This window comes from Lucilia sericata, unplaced genomic scaffold, assembly GCF_015586225.1.
Source record: "Lucilia sericata isolate MDLA Ls3-8-SP2 unplaced genomic scaffold, ASM1558622v1 Contig000073F_arrow, whole genome shotgun sequence".
Lineage (NCBI taxonomy): Eukaryota > Metazoa > Arthropoda > Insecta > Diptera > Calliphoridae > Lucilia > Lucilia sericata.
This window is the reverse complement of record NW_023994107.1, coordinates 787943-807183: the sequence shown is the minus strand read 5'-3', so window position 1 is coordinate 807183 and position 19241 is coordinate 787943. Positions and strand designations below refer to the sequence as shown.

Genomic DNA, 19241 nt, shown 5'->3' with positions numbered 1-19241 from the left:
GATCGGAACACAAACAAAGAAATAGGATCGTGAGCCCAAGAGCTCCAAATTCAAAACCTAAACTAGACATCACTTCATGTTCAAAAAAACACATTAATTACTCGGTGACAACCTTACGCCATTCATTTAACATACGTAGTGTAAAGTTTTTTCAAAAACAATAAATTTTAATTCAAATAAAAATCTACATGGCCACCTTAATGTCAATACACCAACGTAATCGTTTTAGTTTCCCAACAAATGTGAATAATTTATGAGTTTAATTTTATGTTCGCAAACGTTTAACTTGAAATTGCGTTGAACAGAGAACGGAAGTTAAAGCACAAAACATATTTTTCGCGTTTATTTCTTTACTTTTATTAAAATATTTACAAAATATGCACATTAAATGGAAATTATTTAAGGAAATTCTAAGATAAAGACTTTAAGTAAACTAAAAAACTTTTTGGGTCCAAAGTTGATCACTTTGCACCTTGTAAGAAGAAATAGATATAGTAGAAAGACAGACATTCATTGAATAGAGACTAGGGATGCCAATCGCAAAATCCCGGGATTCGCCAATATAAATTCCGTGATTTTTTCGAGATTAGAATATCCCGAAACCCGAAATTTTTTAAAACGAATCCTGGGATTTGCTTCAAATTTTTTTTTTATTTTCTTTTTTAACCATAATTTTCAATAGTTTGAAAATTACGATGTTATTTGAACCTTTTATTTTTTAAAGTGGTATGATTCCATACATATAGTACATATAAATTGATTTATTCACTTCGTTTTTAACACATACCTTACTACTTCAGTTTTTAATGAAATGTAGTGGACACATTCATTGTATAAATACGAAGTTTAAAGTTCTCCAAAATTGTCTTATAAAACTATCCTTATGTAAAACTATAGTATTTTAAACAAACTATTGTCAAACTACAATACATTAGGATCTCTGTGGTTCTACCCACCGTTTCTTTTTGGGATCTGCGTTTTAAAGTTTCCGTCATATTCTGTATCTGGTATGAGATCTGGCACGTCCGATGATTGTGTGTAACCTTCCAATGTTTCCAGTATACATTGATAATGTTTCCTATAACCGCTTTTGACCAGTTCGCCTTAGGTAAACGGTAGTATATTACTGTTTCTGGGTCTTCAATATAGAACCTCAGGCCCACTTTGTCCCCCAATTTAGAGCCATCCGTGTAGCAACGAATTCCTACAGGTATTTGCTCTAATGTTTCGCTTGACCAAGACATTATATCTGGGATCAGCGTTTCAAAGTTTCCGTCATATTCTGTATCTGGTATGAGATCAGGCGCGTCCGATGATTGTGTATAACCTTCCAGTGTTTCCAGTATACATTGATAACGTTTCCTATAACCGCTTTTGACCAGTTCGCCTAAAGAATCATAAGCTAGAATTGGTCTAATTACACTTTTATAAAGCTAATTTGTCATGTTAGGACTAATACCACATATCATGCCTTTAGTTCTCCTACATATCGCCCAGCACCAATGAGCCTTGTTAGTCCTATCCTCTATGTGGTGTCTCCATTTAAATTTCCTGTCAAGGATCACACCAAAATACTTAATTTTGTATGTCACCGGTATCTTCTTGCATAGGAAGCATGCTTCGATATACGTAGAAATTTGTGTCTTTCTTGTAAAAAAGTAAGATTTCTGTCTTCACCGGGTTAACCTCTCAGTTGGGCCCAGTTCAAGGCCGTATTCAGAGCCTCCTCAGCTCTTCTACACAAGTAATTTGTATTTTAAGTGCCTAATATGGAAAAACTATTTTTTGATAGATATCCTCGCATCCCATTATGGGACTAGAAAGCCCTTAAAGGAAATTGTATAAGGTTACTTTTAAACCCAGAAAGTGCCATTTTGAAAAAAGTCGTCAAAACAAATTTAACAAAAAAATTAAAAAAATATTTTAGGAAACAATGAAGAAATAGCTATCTGAACTCCTTTGGATAATTTTTGTTGGGCCCAATTGGCGAAAAGTTACACTCATTTGAATAAAATCCTCTATGACCAAAATATCCAACTTTGACCCCCTCTGAATCCGGTAGTTCTTGACCGATAGAGCTAAAATATGTGTTTGACCTACAATCCAATAGTACTAACCTTGGTCCCAATCGGAAAATCATTTTTAAAGTTGAGTCACTTGACACGAAATTCCCCACATGTGTGTATGTAAAAATTAATCAGCATTTGCATTTGACATAGACTGATTACTTTTTCTTTAAATGCTTTACATAGTACAAACACAAACAAATAATTAACTTTAATAGGAATTTTTATAAATCAACAATTCAAGTATACATATAAAAAACTTTTTTACATATTACAAATGGTTTTGAATATTTAAAATTCAAGGTCATATGAATATTAACGTGATTACCCCTAAACATCAAATAAATGCTTAACATACCAACGATTTTAGCCAATTACAACTACAACTAAGTACATTTTTTTTAAGTGAAAGATTTAAGTCTGTAGAGCATTAAAAGTTTTATTTCAAATAAATTTTATTTTCTGGGTATTTGTGAGACTTTGTTTTGTTAAATAATAATTTAGTTAATAGTTACTCGTATTACAAGTAGTTTGTTGGTACATATGTACATTAGGGTGGTCCCAAAATGGATGTTGCTCCGCTCAAACAAAATTTTAGTTTTTTCTAAAATACAAATTTTTGTCCTGAGGTCAACATTTAGAGAGCTAGATCAAATCTTATGAAGGTTCTTTTTGAGGTTTTTTGTGACATTTATTAAATAAAAATGATGATTTGTATCTTAAATGAATGGTATTTAACTCTACATGCATATGATATACATACATATTGATTTTATAGGTTTTTTGCTCCGTCGTATTTTATTGGTATGAAATGATTCATCACTGCACTTCACTGGGGACATAGGCTAAAAATTCTTAACCAACATATTATTTTAAAAATTTTATTTCAGAAATCCGACTTTAAGATTTTATTAAATATAAATTTCAGATAGTAAAATAAATGACTTTAAATTGTTAAATTAATCATAAAAATAGTTTTTAAAATATTTCAAGCCGAAAACTTTTGAATCCACCTTTAATGGTAATCCGAGATCTCATCTCAAAGGCCATAAATTTGATATCATTCCTTTGCGTGAAACATGAACAAATCTAGAAATATTTTACTTTACTTTAAATTAGAATGAAACAAGCATTAATTTTCAGTCGGAACATCAGTAACTTATTTTGCGTCCACACAAACGACGCCACCCTAATGTGCATACTTATTTACATACTCACAGTTTAGTATTAAATTGCCAGACTGGGTGTATTTCAAATGAAGATAATTTCAAATATTTTCAATTAAAGCAAAATTTCCCATACAACTACGACTCTGTTCAAAGTTTTTATTGAGCGAAAATAAAACAGCACGCAATTTCCGTTTTCCCAGCATATTAAATCAATGTGTTACACGAAACAAAATTTTAGCTTTGTTTCCTTTTTTCCCATTTCATTTCACATTTTTTTGTTGGTTTCCGGTTTTTTCCTTCAATATTATTTCATTTTTGTTTTGGCTGCATGTAGATCATGTTGAAAACTGAAAATCGCTCGTAATAAATAAATAAAACACAAAAATATCTAAGGACATACACATCCCAGCAGTTCGGATGGTTGCCAAGCGGAACTCTATTCGCCGATTATAACGGCATTGAGATTTCGAGTTGAAAAATTCCTCTTTTGGCGAATAAAATAAACACTTCATACTAGATGCCGTTGTGCATTACAAAGAGTATATTAATGGCAAATGCCTCAAAAAATGGAGGCAATCCAATATCTACACATTTGCAAAAATATTTCTTAATGGTATTGCAGTAAATCCATATAAAACTGTTGGGCTATTAGCAGCAAGTGGCAAGTACACTTTTTGGTAAAATTTTTTGGTTTAATTTTAAATGGCTTCGGTACATACATATATGTATATGTGTATGTATGTACGTGTTCTTGTTCTCGAAAATGTTTGTTAGTCTGTAATTTTATTTGGTTGTTTTAATTAAGCCATAAATTTAAAGTTTTAAATAAGTTTAATGTTTATAATAAAAGTTAATTTACAACTTTGTTCAGAATATTGAAATCTTTTCATAGTTTCCGTTGTAAATATTTGATAATTTAAGGCAAAAGTAATGATTTAGGAAAGTAGATTTTTTTGCGGATTTTCTAATTAGTATTTTCATAATTTATTACCTTTTTCAAACTGTAAATTAAGGTCAATATTTTCTAAATGGGGAATGTAGTACACAAACAAAGTGGAAGTTATATAAAATAATAATTAAAAACAGTTAAAAAAGGTTAAAGTGTTATATTCGGCTGAGCCGGATCTTAAATACCCTCCACCAGCTACTTTTATATTAATACTTCTTTAATTTTGATCAAATATTTGTAGAAATCATTTTTCTCATGTCTTAAATAGAAAAACCCCAGCTTAAATCTGTTACAATTGCAAGATTTATTGAACATTACATACGCCATTTTCTTTTATATTTTTAAAGCGCCTTAAGATATGATTTAGCGATGTTTAATAATTTGTGTGAAAGATTCAAGGAAATTCAAATTTTCGGGGCAGAACCTAATATGGGAGATATAACCAATTATGAACCGATCGTAAAAAAAGCTATATTTCATTCAAATTTTGTATCTATATCGTAATTAAGTAATAAGTAATTTGTGTTTAAGTGATTTTCGGAAGGGAACTTTGTATGGGACCGATCGCACCCATATTATGAACCGATCGTGGAAAAAAATCTTAAAATATAATCTTTGTATACAAAACTAATATTTGTTCAGAATTTTGTATCAATAGCTTTATTTGGTAATGAGTAATGTGCGTTTAAGAAATTTTCGTAAGAAGACCTTGTATGGGAGCTATGACCAATTATGATCCGAAAATTCCACAGTAACATTAATGTAAATAAAGAGAAAATTTTGGCTAAATTCTGTATCTATATCATTATTTGGAAATGAAGATTGTGCATTCAAGTGATTTTCTGGAGGAGATTTTGTATGGGCACTATGACCAAATATGGACCGATCGTAAACAAATTTTATAGTGTGATTTATGTATATAAGAGCAATATTTGTGCTAAATGTGCGTTTAAGTGATTTTCGGAAGGGAACATTGTATGGGAGCTATGACAAAAATAAACCGATCGTGAACAATTTTTTAAATAACATTTCTGTGTACAAAAATATTATTTATGACAAAAATTTTTATGGATATCACTATTTGGTAATGAGTTGTGTGCCTTCAAGTGATTTTTAGGAGGGGACCTCGTATGGGAGCTATGACCAATTATGGTCCGATCGGAAAAAAATTCACAGTTACATTTCTGTGTACAACAGCAATACTTGTACCAAATTTTATTTGGATATTTTAATTACGAAGTGAGTTATGTGCGTTTAAGTGATTTTCGCGAGCTATGTCCAATTATGGACCGATCCAGATAATTTTTTCTCTAAATGAATTCTATTGACATAGAAATTTAATTTGTCAAATTTTGTGAAGATATTAACATTCTGACGGAAGTTATTAATAATAAACTCATTTTCCTGGAATATGCACTTTTGTATGGGAGCAATATGAAATTATTTACCGATTCCGCCAATTTTCAGCAGGAGTCAAACTGTGTAGAAACAAATGTATGATGATTTTCATGAAAATATATTGCATAGTTTTCGTGAAAATAACATCAGAATGTTTTAAAAATGCTTATTCTTTAAGAAGTTGTTTTCGATTTTGATACATAACTTTTCCCGATGTGAACAATAGGGAATATTCTCACCAAATTTCAATAATTTATCTCACTTCGTTGTTACGTGAGCGTGTTTTACACAGACAGACGGACGGACATAGCTAAATCGACTCAGAATTTAATAAGGACCAAGAATATATATACTTTCTGTCTCAGATCAATATTTCTTGGTGTTACACACGGAATGACAAAGTTATAAAATATACAGAAATTATAAACCAGTGATTGACAATTGCAGTGTAAATAGTCTTCCTTATTTCTTTTTGGTTTAATTTAAAACCAATCTTAAGATTCAACATTCAAAACACTATGTTCTACTTAACTTTAATACAGACGTTTCGTTTAAATCTAAAATGTCTGAGACAAAGAGTGTAAATTTAAAATATTTCATGTTTACATTTTCTGTAAAGAAGTAACAGTGTTTAAGAATTTATTATTTCTTTTGTTATTTTCCTGTCTGCCAACCTGTTTTATAATGTTTTTTATTCGAATTCCCCCTTTCACATTTTTTAGAAAATAGTTGGAAATAAAGAAAAATGTATTTTTAAGCTGTTAAAATGTTTTTAACATGTTGCATAAACATAAATTGTGCAACAACGTGTAAACTACCCTCCTGACTGGTTATATGGAGTAAACGTGTTATTGCATGCATTTATTTATACAGTCATTTCTTATTTTTTTCTTTTTCTATGTAACAATTTCACTTCAGGCATTCATTCATTCAGTCTACATGTAATTTTGAAGAGTATTTTTAATGCTATAAAAATAAATGTTTGTTGCTGGTCGGGAAAAATACTTTTAAAAGTCTGACTTTATTTTTTTAACCTTTACAATACCTGAAAAGTTTAATATTCTGTTTGCAAATTCTAAAATCAGATATTCAGTTCATATTGTGTGATCATCGGAAATTTCGGATAGACAGACAGGGAGTGTGATGATGCTGTGATAAAGGATGTAACAGAAATTAATTATGTATTTTTTAAGCTAATATTAGGAACAAAAATTGCTACAAAATCTATATCGGAGTTAAAAATATTAAAATTTTAAAATATCAATGCACGTTAGCTCGAAAATAACTAAAGTTATGCGAAAATAGTCTAGACCTAAAATGTAGGGAATTTAATTTTTTATGGAAATTATAATAGCATCGACATATAATAAGAGAGACATTCGTTAAAAAAAGTTTTTTGTTACCTTTAGTCGCCAATATCTCCCCAGAAGAAACTTACATTGAAAAGTAATGAGTTAAAAAGCTAATAAAAACTCTTTTCACTACTTCTTCATTAGCATATTAAGTCATTATTTTAACACGGTGATGTCATTGGATGCAAGTACTTCTACGCACGCTTACAAATAGGGAGTTAAAGAAGTACTTGCAATTTCTCTTACAAAACAGTTGTTTTGTTTCTTAATATGAAAAGAGCCAGCTAGAATACGAACCAGGGACTTCGGTTTGTTAGCCAAATATTCTACACACTGCACCACTGCTTAGCTATTTTATTGCGGGTCAAATAATGGTTTTCACAAACAAAACTAATTTTGTTTTATTTTTTTGTAAAACACAATTCTTAAAACGCAAGTAAATAAAAAACAAAATGACAAAGCCGAAAATAAAGTACTTCTATATCAGATTATAAGAAAATCATTACTAGAATACTTCTAAGTAATCCAGACGGTAAGTAGTAGTCATTGAAAAGTAAGTGGTTATGGAAGTACAACCCATTACCCATATTTATTGTGATTTTTAATACCCTATTAGCAATGGTAAGGAGAAGCTATGTGCTATCTAAAATTTCGCAGCAAAACCCCTTATTTTCCTGAGCAATTAATTTTTAATATTAAAAAAGCTTTTTAATTATTTTTTCTAAAATTTCTGTTCAAATTTTATTTTATTAGTGGACCGATTTTGCTGATTTCAAATAGCAAACTTCTCGAAAACATATCTAATAGAATAATTGAGGATTTGGATCCCGTAAGCGATAACTGTGGTCTTCAGAAAATGTATTTCGATAGGCATATAGAGAGACAGCTTAATCGACTCCGACCTAGAATGTATATAAGGTATACAAATTTACATATTCCATGTTTGATTGTTCCTTCACAAGGTGTATAAAATTTATTTTATAAATATACAAACTAATTCCTTAAAATATTTATAATTATTCATAATTTACAATTTTTTTCTTATAAGTATTTACAATGCTAGACATTGGGTGGTATATAGGAATGACTGACGGGATGACTTGTATAAGACACTGGTTGATGTAGCGGTTTCTTACTAGCAAAGTTAAGAACTGGTGCTACACCGCCATTGTGAACTTGAGTCTTACCACCCAAAGTTTCATATTGTTGCTGTATAATTCGTTGAGCATTGACGGCTTCTTCTTCGGTGCGATATTTTACAAAACGTACTTCAGGTTTATTGGGATTTTGAGTGTTAAGATTTTGCAATTGCTGAGTTAAGCTGCCAATATCTGTTTGTTTCGTAAGAACATAAATGGCAGTTTTACTTTCAACTCTACTTCTAACTAAATTGGTGATCGCATTTGCAAGACCATTATTTTCAGGAGCTCGTATGAAAATAACACGTAAATTCATTTTACGTGTTTTTGTCAGCTCCCCTATGTTTGGAACATCATCGAATACGTTGTCGGGTGCCGAATATGTGTAAAATTCTTTTTGTAACACAACATTTGGGAAAGGTGAGTGGTTAGTACCGGAGTTAATATTTTGACTATCGTAGTTGTATCCAAGATTATTAGCTTGTGCTAAAGTAAATAATGTTACAAATACCTAGAATATTAAATAATATTAATTTCATGTAAGATAATATTTATTATGCCTAAAACTCACCAGAAAAGCACGCATACTTTTATTTTCTTAAAAATAAAGTATCAATTATTTAATGATTATTTTTTAGTAAGCGTTTCTAACCACTTCTGTTAACGTTTTGAAGACTATAAGAATACCGCTTTTTTGTTTTATACAAAATTGATGCATAATACGTAATATATATACATATATTTAATAATCATTCATAATTTAAAATTAAATTTTGATATACATTGTCATGCTTCGCATTAACAACTATCATGCGTTAAAATTTAAGCATCTTATTAAGTTAATTTAATCATATAAATATACTAAATCTTGTTTTCTAAATTATGTATGTCTATTGACACACTTTTGATCCATCACACACATTTTAATTAAATAAACTGCTCTATTCCGTGAATCTGTTGATATGAAAGCTCTATTATAATAAATTAACGTTGATAAATAGTAAGTTTAAATCAAGTTTAGACAGTTTTGATGAATATCTTTAATGGAAATGTGTTTTTATACATAGTAAATATACATACATATATTGTCTTTTAATGGCTTGTGTGAATTTTTTCTCTACTATTTTTAGCATCTTGTTAACTTAATGATTTTGTGACAGATACATATCACAAATCTAGAGCTGTCAATATTTTGATTTGCTTATTTTTGCATATATTATTTTTTTTTTTAGTTTTTCTATTGACAATTTTATTATATATTTTATAATTAATTGGCCTCGGCTGAAATTTTGCAGAAATGACATTAACATTTCAATTACGGTGATTCATTAAGTTAAGTTTAATATCTTTGAAAACTTTTAAATTCGATTTATTTTAAGATTTTAAATAATACTTTAAATAAACAACTAAGAAAGTATAGTCGGTCAAACCAGACTTTATCTAATTCTCGACCGAAATGTGAGCTACATTCAAATATAGTGTGAGGTAGAACACATAGACTCATTAATGCAAATTCTTTAAACTACATATATTTAAAAATTGTGCTCAAAAGCCCCATTAAGGGCGTTCGGTTGTATGGGGGCTAATAATTTCAAAAATTTTATATAGGCTTCTTCCTTTATATATCTTGAATATTTTCCGATCATAGACAACTAGCTAGGCGGAATGATATTGCATAATCGACTCAGGAAGTGATTTTGATCCGATTGATATATATTTGTGATTACAAACACCAGCACAACCCCATAATAACCTCCCTACTGTAGTGATGAACGGTTAAAAAATAATTAAATCATTTGTAACTAATCAATTATTATTTATTTCATTGAATTAAACAATTTGTTAAAAGTTAATTTTATTAATAATACCTATCATTTGGAAGATTGTTGGATGACAGCTACAATTAAACTTAAAAATTATTCAAAAATGAGTCGAAAGTGATTAGAAAAGCGGCTCATAAAAGACTCTTTTAGATGAGATGGCAAAAAAAATTGTGTGTGTCCTAAAATTAAATTATATTTTGCTTTAATTATCTTCTACGGAAGATAGTTAGAGTTAGACTAATCACTAAAGTATGTCTGGTAATCCTCGGGGGAGTTTTCCAGATTTTTCCTACCGAGCGCGTCCCCGGGTGGCGGATAGGGGGTGGTGATGGACCATCTGTCCTCTCCCAGCTTTAATTTCACTTAAGCTGAGGGAGGGCAGATTGTCCACCACCTGGGAATATTATATTCCCCGCGGACCAAAAAACTGGAAAAAAAAAAAAAAAAAAAAACAAATATGGAAAATAAAAATAAAAAGATAAAAGTTACGGTGCAGGGCCTAAATAACCCAGTACCGGCGGCAAGTGTTGATCTACTCGCGAGTCACGTGTCGTCGTCATCCTGCAATCGTGAGCAGAATACTACTACGGAGGTGGGTACCTTGGCCTCCGTGGCGGACAATGCGTCAAGTGTACAGCATGCCGCTGGCAAAAATATAGGGGTGAAAGAGAAGGATGTACTCGGAGAGAGCTCTAAGCTACCTCAGCCTTTAAATATAGGTGAGGGTTCCGACTCTGAATCCTCAGATGATAATAATAATAATACCATTATAGCAAATCCCAAAAAGGATGAAGTAGAGCAAATGGTGAAAGAGGTGAGTGATAGCATAGCTAAACTACCTATTACTAAGAAAAGACTTTCTGGAGCACAGAGGAGGAAGTTGAAAAAGATGCTTCAGGAAATCATAGTTAGTCAATCCCACGACACTCCAAAGGAATCGGACTCTCTCACAAGATCTGAGGCAAAAAGGATCAGGTCACCCGAGGAGTTGACAACTGAGAATAAGCCTAAGAAGAAAAAGAGCTCCCCGTCTTCTAATACACAGTCGAAGCCAAGCCATACTTCACTCAAAGGAATCTCAAGTGAGAATCCTGCGAGTAAGGGTGACAACGCCAAGCCAGATATTCCGAAGACGAACACGTCGGCGAAATCAACCTCGAAGGTAAGGGAATCTCAAAAGAAGCCCCGAAAAACGAGGAAGGAGAAGCTAGACGGAGGAAAAGGTAAAGAGCCGCCATCTTACGCCAAAGTTGCCAGAAGTAGGCACCGGGACGATCTCTGCTATGCAGTTTACGATGCCGGTAATCCGACAGGCAAAATTCCAATAGACCAACAGAGTAAAATAGAAGACCTGGTCAACAATAAGATAGTGGACCATGCAATAGCTTCAAAGGGCAAACAACCAATAGAGAGCGAGAGCTGCGAGTTCAGCATGGGCGTGATGTTGATGAGGTTGGCATCTCACCAATGTGTTAGCACCCTAAAGAACTTGGTGGAAAATATCCCTCCTCCCTGGGACGGCGCTAGGCTGGGACTGGCAAAGAAGAGCGAGCTTCCGGTGCTCCTAAAGTCCACTGTCTACATAAAAGGATGGGGCAGTAAACTGGCTAATGAACGTATACTGGAAATTCTTGGAGGTCAAAATGCTGAGCTGGCCGTGGAAAAATGGGATGTCTTTTACAGGAAAGAAGAACCTGAGGGAACTTTATTTGTAATAGGTATCGACCAGAAATCCATGGCTAGTCTTGCCAAGAATAAAGGTAGGGCTTACTTCGCCTCTAAATCTGTCATATTCAAAATTGGGAAGGTGCCGATTGGAAGGGCTGTTACAACAAGCCTCGAAAAGGACACTAAAAAACCTAAGACCACAGTATCCACTACTGATAACGTTGAGGAGTCAAATCCTAAAATCGAGGAATTTACCATTAACTCGCCAGAAGAAAGTGTAGTTGCCCTTTCCAAAATTGGGAAGGCGCCGATTGAAAGGGCTGTCAAAACCGGCCCCGACAAGGACACTAAAACACCTAAGACAGTACCCAAAGCATCATTAGCAAGTACTAGCAATGTTGAGGAGTCAAATCCTAAAAGCGAGGAGGAAATCACTCACCCGCCAGAAGACAGAACAGCAATGCTCTCCAGAATTGGGAATGTGTCTATTAAAAATACTGCTATTCCTATGCCTGATAAGGACACCGCAGTGCCATCAACAGTACTCACTGCATTAATAGCCACTTCAGGCTATCCGGAGGAGTCAAATCCAAAGAGCGAGGAGGTGACCACCAACTCGCTGGAAGACAGTTTAATGGATGACCATGATTGAGGTTATCCAAATAAACCTCCATCGGAGCGAGACAGCTACCAACGCTCTGATGGCTAAAATCAACACAGGTAAAATACATATAGCTTTAATCCAGGAACCTTGGACGATTCGCAACAAGGTTTCTGGATTAAATCACGTAAATTTCCAACTTTTCTACGCTGATACAGGATCTCGCCCGAGAACATGTATCTTATGTCACAAGAACTTATGTTTTCTCCTCTCAACAGGATTATCAACATCGGATGCAACGGTGCTGAAGCAAGGTCGAGGCAACATATACCTTGCATCTATTTACCTGCCTTTCGATTCTCCGACCCTACCACCAACGTCGGATCTGATGAAACTGGTTGAAGAGGCACAAAGGAAAAATAAGAAAATTGTAATAGGTTGTGATGCCAACTCGCATCATGTAGCTTGGGGTAGTACAAACACCAATCGCAGGGGACAAGCCCTCATGGATTTCTTTAATACTAAAGACTTGATAACATTGAACTTAGGTAATAAAGCTACCTTCGTCAATAGAATCAGAGAAGAAGTATTAGATATAACTATATGTTCAGAAGAGCTTATAAACGAAATTCAGGATTGGAGAGTTTCGGACGAGCACTCCTTTTCTGATCATCGGTACATAAGATTCAAAATACTAAGGCCACCACCAAAGCCGATAAAGTTTCGGAATAAGTCTAAAACTAATTGGACAATGTTCGGGGCCTTACTAAAGAACCGTTTAGGTCAGGACACTTTTCAATGTCGAAATAAAGAGGATATAGATGCCAAAGTGGAAACGTTCACAAGTGCCCTGGTTGAATCGTTCGAGGACAGCTGCCCTCTGCGAGAGCGGAGATCTGCCCAGGAAAAACCCTGGGTAACTGGGGAGATCCGGAACCTTGGGAAGACTCTTCGCAAACTATTTAACCGGGCACGGCGTAAAAAGACCGCAGTATACTGGGATGAGTATCGTAATAAACTTGGTGAATATAAGAAAATCGTTCGAAGAGCCAAACGAGACTCCTGGAAACTTTTCTGTGAACAGGTAGATAGCGTAAATGAGGTATCGAAGATAAAAAAATTCCTATCCAAAACTCATGTCCAACCGGAATCTATGATCGATGACACGGGCAGGAGGCTTGAGGATATGGAGGAGACAATGAAACTCCTAATGGATTCTCATTTCCCACCCGGTATATCGAATAACATAGATGAACCGATATTGGAGGAAGGGGAGGGTAACACGGAAATAGTTATTACAACTGACATGGTTAAAGGGGCAATCAAGAGCTTTGCTCCCTATAAAGCTGCAGGGCCGGATGGAATTTTCCCGGCACTTTTGCAGATGGAGGCGGGACTGGTTTCCGTACATCTGTCACAGATATTCACTGCATGCTTAAAATTGGCATATACCCCAGTTAAATGGCAGGATGCAAGGGTAATATTTATACCCAAACCAGGGAAACCTAGCTATGCGACACCTAAGTCCTATCGACCGATAAGTCTTACGTCCTTCCTACTTAAAACCTTGGAACGGATAGTCGATAGCATGGTTAAAAGCAGCATACCATACAATGACCTTAAATATAAGCAGCATGCTTATGTAAAGGGACGATCGGTGGAGACCGCTTTAAATGAAGTTGTCCACTACATAAGTGAATCTTTCGATAGCAAACTGTATACACTGGCAGTATGCATTGACATCGAAGGCGCTTTCAATAACGTGCACACTGATACCCTTATCCAATCCCTAGACCAGTTTTATGTTGACCGGGTGCTCCGTAACTGGATCAACTACATGCTAAGGAACAGATGGATAAGCTGCGAGATGTACGATATAACTATCAGGAAAAAGGTATTTCGCGGTATACCACAGGGTGGCATTTTGTCACCTTTACTCTGGGTCACCACGATTAATAGCCTCCTAAGGACCCTAACCGAGAAAGGACTTAGACCTGTCTGCTATGCAGACGATGTCGTAATACTTTTAAAGGGAAAGGATCCAAATTACTTGTGTAGAAGAGCTGAGGAGGCTCTGAATACGGCCTTGAGCTGGGCTCAACCGAGAGGCCTCAATGTTAACCCGGCGAAGACGGAAATCTGTCTTTTCACAAGAAAAACAAAAATTTCTACATATACTGAACCTTGCTTCTTGGGCAAGAAGATACCGGTGACAGACAAAGTTAAGTACTTAGGTGTAATACTTGACCGGAAATTAAAATGGAGACACCACATAGAGGATAGGATCAACAAGGCACATCGGTGCTGGGCGATATGTAGGAGAACCATAGGCATGAAATGGGGTCTTAGTCCTACTATGACAAATTGGCTTTATAAAAGTGTAATTAGACCAATTCTAGCTTATGCTTCAATAATCTGGTGGACTGCTTTGGACAAAAAGTGTAATATCAAACTACTACAGGGAGTTCAGCGTACATGCTGCTTGGGTATAAGTGGTGCCATGTGTACTACTTCAACCAAGGCTCTGGAAACGTTGCTAGATATTCCACCCATTGAAACATATATAAGATATGAGGCGGCGCTTACAGCCGAACGGCTCTTTACTTTAGGCGAACTGGCCAAAAACGGTTATAGGACACGTCATCAATGTATACTGGACACATTGGAAGGTTATACACATTCATCGGACGTGCCTGATCGCATACCAGACACTGAATATGTCGGAAACTTTGAAACGCTAATCCCAGATAGAATGTCTTGGTCAAGCGGAACATTAGAGCAAATACCAGTAGGAATCCGTTGCTACACGGATGGCTCTAAATTAGGGGACAAAGTGGGTCTGGGGTTCTATATTGAAGACCCAGAAACAGAAATATACCACCGTTTACCTAATCATAACACAAGCTTCCAGGCAGAAGTACGAGCAATAACGGAATGTGTAAATTGGATTAGAATAAATATGGCGCCCACAGGGCTTAATATATTTACCGACAGCCAGAAGGCAATTTGTGCGATATCAGGTGATAGAATTAAATCTAAGACCGTATTGGATTGTAAGAAAGCTTTAACTGAATACTCTCCCAGAGGTAAGGTTCACATCATATGGGTACCAGGCCACTCGGGAGTAGCCGGCAACGAAAGGGCGAATGTAATAGCTTTAAAGGGAAGGGAGCTCGATGTAGTTAACCTGACAAACGCAAAACCATTCGACGCAACAAAAGCTGAATTAAAAATATGGATGAGAGAATCCCATAAGGCCTCTTGGAATAATGAAACGGTGGGTAGAACCACAAAGATTCTATGGGGTGACCCTGATGAGAGCAAGACGAGAAATCTTCTCAAAATGAGCAAGTCTGAGGTTAGTATGATGGTACGTATTCTCAGTGGACACACAGGATTACGAGCACATCTATACAAAATTGGACGTGCGAATTCAGACGAATGTAGAGCATGTGGAGAGGACAGTGAAACTCTGGAGCACTTTCTTTGCCATTGTCAGGCATTCGTCGAAGTTAGATCCAAGTATCTTGGAAGTGATGTTATTCCAGAAATAACATTCTTAACCAACACCGATTGGAAGATTCTTAGGAATTACGTCCAGGAAACTGAGTTTCTGAACATGGAAAAATAATACATTCAGTGAACAATTTTTTTTTTTTTTTTTTTTTTTTTTTTTTTTTTTTCTTGAATTGGAGCGCACAACAGGCCCGATAGTGGCCTAGGTGTATTTCTTCGGATTTGATGTAGTATACATCCTCCTATCAACCTACCTACCTACCTACCATGTCTGGTAATCAGTCACTAAACTGATTAATTAGTAGCGAGCTTAAAAAATAATGCTAATGATTGAAATGTGATTTATTCCAAAAACAAAATGTACAGCAATCATAAAAAGAGGTTTTCAAAATATCATTTTTCATATATTTATATTGTAATCAAAATCTGGCTAAAATATGATACGAGGCTCTAAACCGACCACATTCAAAAACAAGTCGGAATTGATTAAAAGAAGTGCTCATAAAAGACTTTTTTAGAAGAGTCGCGGCTAGGGTACCATTTTCTCCCGACGAAAGTATCATTTATAACACTGTGCAGCAAGAAAATTGTTCCAGAATGAGACGAACGGAAAATGAAAGTGGACCATCAGTAGACTAAAATCCCCAAAGAGTTTGAAAAAGTTAGCTCGAGTTTTTAATTTATAGGCATTTAAAGTTTTGCAATTTTGTGAAAAATTTTCCCATATTTGTATTTTAAAGGTATGTAATCCAATGAAACAAGTCAAAATATAAATTACTCAATTACTTACATTTGATATTACATATGAGACAATTTTACTGAAAAAAGCTAAGTTTAAAATTACAATAAATTAACAATACGAGCTAACTTTTTAAAACCCTTTGGGGAATTGGGTCTATTAATTGCCTACTTTCATTTTCAGTTGGTCTTGTTCGGGAAAGATTCGAAGACCCAAAATTGTTTGCATAGTGTAATCAGAAAATGAGCGCATATATGATCATTTTAACCGTGCATAAATGACTCGAATGTAATCAAAAATTTAAAAAATGCCAGCTAGGACCATGGATAGTGTGTATAATTTTATGTAATTAGCAGGGAAACCAAAAATATGCTATAAAAGTGTTTTAAATGCAATCTGGAGTAATAAACTAAAAATATGCAAACCAAAAATATGCTATAAAAGTGTTTTAAAAATAAAAGTTTTAATTAATTATTAACATTCAAATGCTCAAAAGGACTGAAAATGTAATGAAGTAATCAATATTCATCATACATCTTTTTGTTTTGATTGATTCATGTCAAAGTTTGAAGAACTAGTTTAATTTAATAGGATTCCGTTTTACATACAGATAATCTATAATAACATGAAGACACATTTGGTGCTATATAAAAATCAAATGACAAAGTTTAACACATTTCTAACAATTTTATTCGTAGCTTCTAAGCTCACATTTTAATTGGTCATTTTTAACGACAAAAAGCATTGGTCTCGTGAAATCCAAGTTATCGGTTTTATGCCCCTATTTAGAATTTAAGAAATTAAGAATTTAATGTTTTATCGAATAAAAACCAATAACATTGAATTTTATAGACTAAGGTTTCTTTGACGTTTTCAAAGGGTTTTTAGTAGTATAGAAACGATTTTTTCAAAATTGTAAAACAGGAATTAAAATTAAAACAAGTAAGAGTGTTATATTCGGCTATGCCGAATCTTATATACCCACCATCAAATCACTGTCATATAAATAAACTTTGATATTTTGAATATTTTATTATTATGTATCGATATTAATGAGAACATCATTGTAATATTTGAAAGAGGTCCATTAATGGGGGTTTAACTATTGACAGTGCTCTTTTGAATTAAATATGTTAATTTATATAGGGAGTAGGGTTATATATACACATATGGACCAATTCTCACAAAAGTCGGTAGGAAGATTTCAGTTTATTTATTTCAAATTTCATAGATCTACTTGTATTTTTTAGCCAGCAATGAGCATTAAAGTCATTTTCTTAAAGGGACCTTATACGGGGTTAAGGTTAATTATGGACCGATCCTCATAAAATATGGTAGAGAGATTTTAGCTAAAAATTAGTTTATGTCGAATTGCATCGAATTTCATTTACGACAGTAATGAGCGTTTAAGTTATTTTCTGATGGGGACCTTAAATGAAAGGTAGAGTCAATTATGGACCGATCCCCACAAAATTTTGTAGAGAGATGTTAGTACAAAACTATATCGAATTTCATCGCCTTACTCGCTTTTTTAGGCCAGTAATGAGCGTTAAAGTAATTTTCTGTTAGGGACCTTATATGCGGGATAGGGTCATTTAAGGCCCGATCCACATAAAGGTTTTGGCTCCTAAGATACTTATTTCTGTCAAATTTCTTCGCTATACTCGTATTTTTACGCCAATAATGAGTGTTAAAGACATTTTCAGAAGGGGACCTTATATGGGCGGATAGGGGCAATTATGGACCGATCCACATAAAATTTGGTAGAGAGAAGTCATATAAAACTTACTTCTGTGAAATTTCATCGCTATACTCGTATTTTTATGCCAGTAATGAGCGTTAAAGTAATTTTATGGAGGGGACCTTATATGGGGGGTAGGACCAATTACGGACCGATACACATATAGTTTGGTGGAGAGATATTGGCTTGCATGAAACTTACGTGTGTCAAATTTCATCGCTATATTCGTATGTTTAAGCCAGTAATCAGCATTATAGTCATTTTCCAAAGAGGACCTTATATGGGGGGTAGGGCCAATTATGGACCGATCCACATACAATTTGGTAAAGAGATTTTGGCTCATATAAAACTTACGTCTGTGAAATTTCATCGCTATATTCGTATTTTTAAGCCAGTAATGAGCGTTAAAGTAATTATATGGAGGGGACCTTATATGGGGGGTAGGGGCAATTATGGACCGATCCACATTAAATTTAGTGGAGAGATTTTTAATCGTATGAAACTTACTTATGTCAAATTTCATCGCTATACTCGTATTTTTACGCCAATAATGAGCGTTAAAGCCATTTTCTGAAGGGAACCTTATATGGGGGGTAGGGCCAATTATGAACCGATCCACATAAAATTTTGTAGAGAGATTTTGGCTCATATAAAACTTACTTGTGTCAAATTTCATCGCTATACTCGTATTTTTACGCCAATAATGACCGTTAATGTCATTTTCTGAAGGGGACCTTATATGGGGGGTAGGGTCAATTATGGACCGATCCACATATAGTTTGGTGGAGAGATATTGGCTTGCAAGAAACCCATGTTTAGCAAATTTCGTCGCTATATTCGTATGTTTAAGCCAGTAATCAGAATTATAGTAATTTTCAAAAGGGGACCTTATATGGGGGGTAGGGCCAATTGTGGTTCTATTTCCGACATAATTCAGAATTTTATTTCGGAGGTCAAAAAACTGACTTATGCTAAATTGTGTGGCATTTGCTTCATAAACAACGAATTTGTGAATGTTTGAAGCTTTTTACACAATATTCCGGGGGTACATTTGTATGGGGGCTATGTGAAATCGTTGAC

The 19241-nt window shown here is 34.3% G+C and overlaps 2 protein-coding genes across 2 annotated transcripts in view; one reads left to right on the top strand and one right to left on the bottom strand.

Annotated features, from left to right (window-relative positions):
- LOC119616449 overlaps positions 1 to 19241 on the top strand; it is a gene marked incomplete at its 5' end in the record, with an annotated part of 85679 nt that overhangs the window by 35727 nt on the left and 30711 nt on the right. The gene's annotated exons all lie outside the window — the stretch shown is intronic.
- LOC119616472 lies at positions 7945 to 8749 on the bottom strand. The gene is made up of 2 exons (XM_037972832.1): positions 8645 to 8749; positions 7945 to 8584 (listed from the first exon to the last, which is right to left on the bottom strand). Exons 1-2 carry the CDS (start codon positions 8657 to 8659, stop codon positions 7994 to 7996), a joined length of 606 nt encoding a protein of 201 aa, XP_037828760.1. The 5' UTR covers positions 8660 to 8749; the 3' UTR covers positions 7945 to 7993.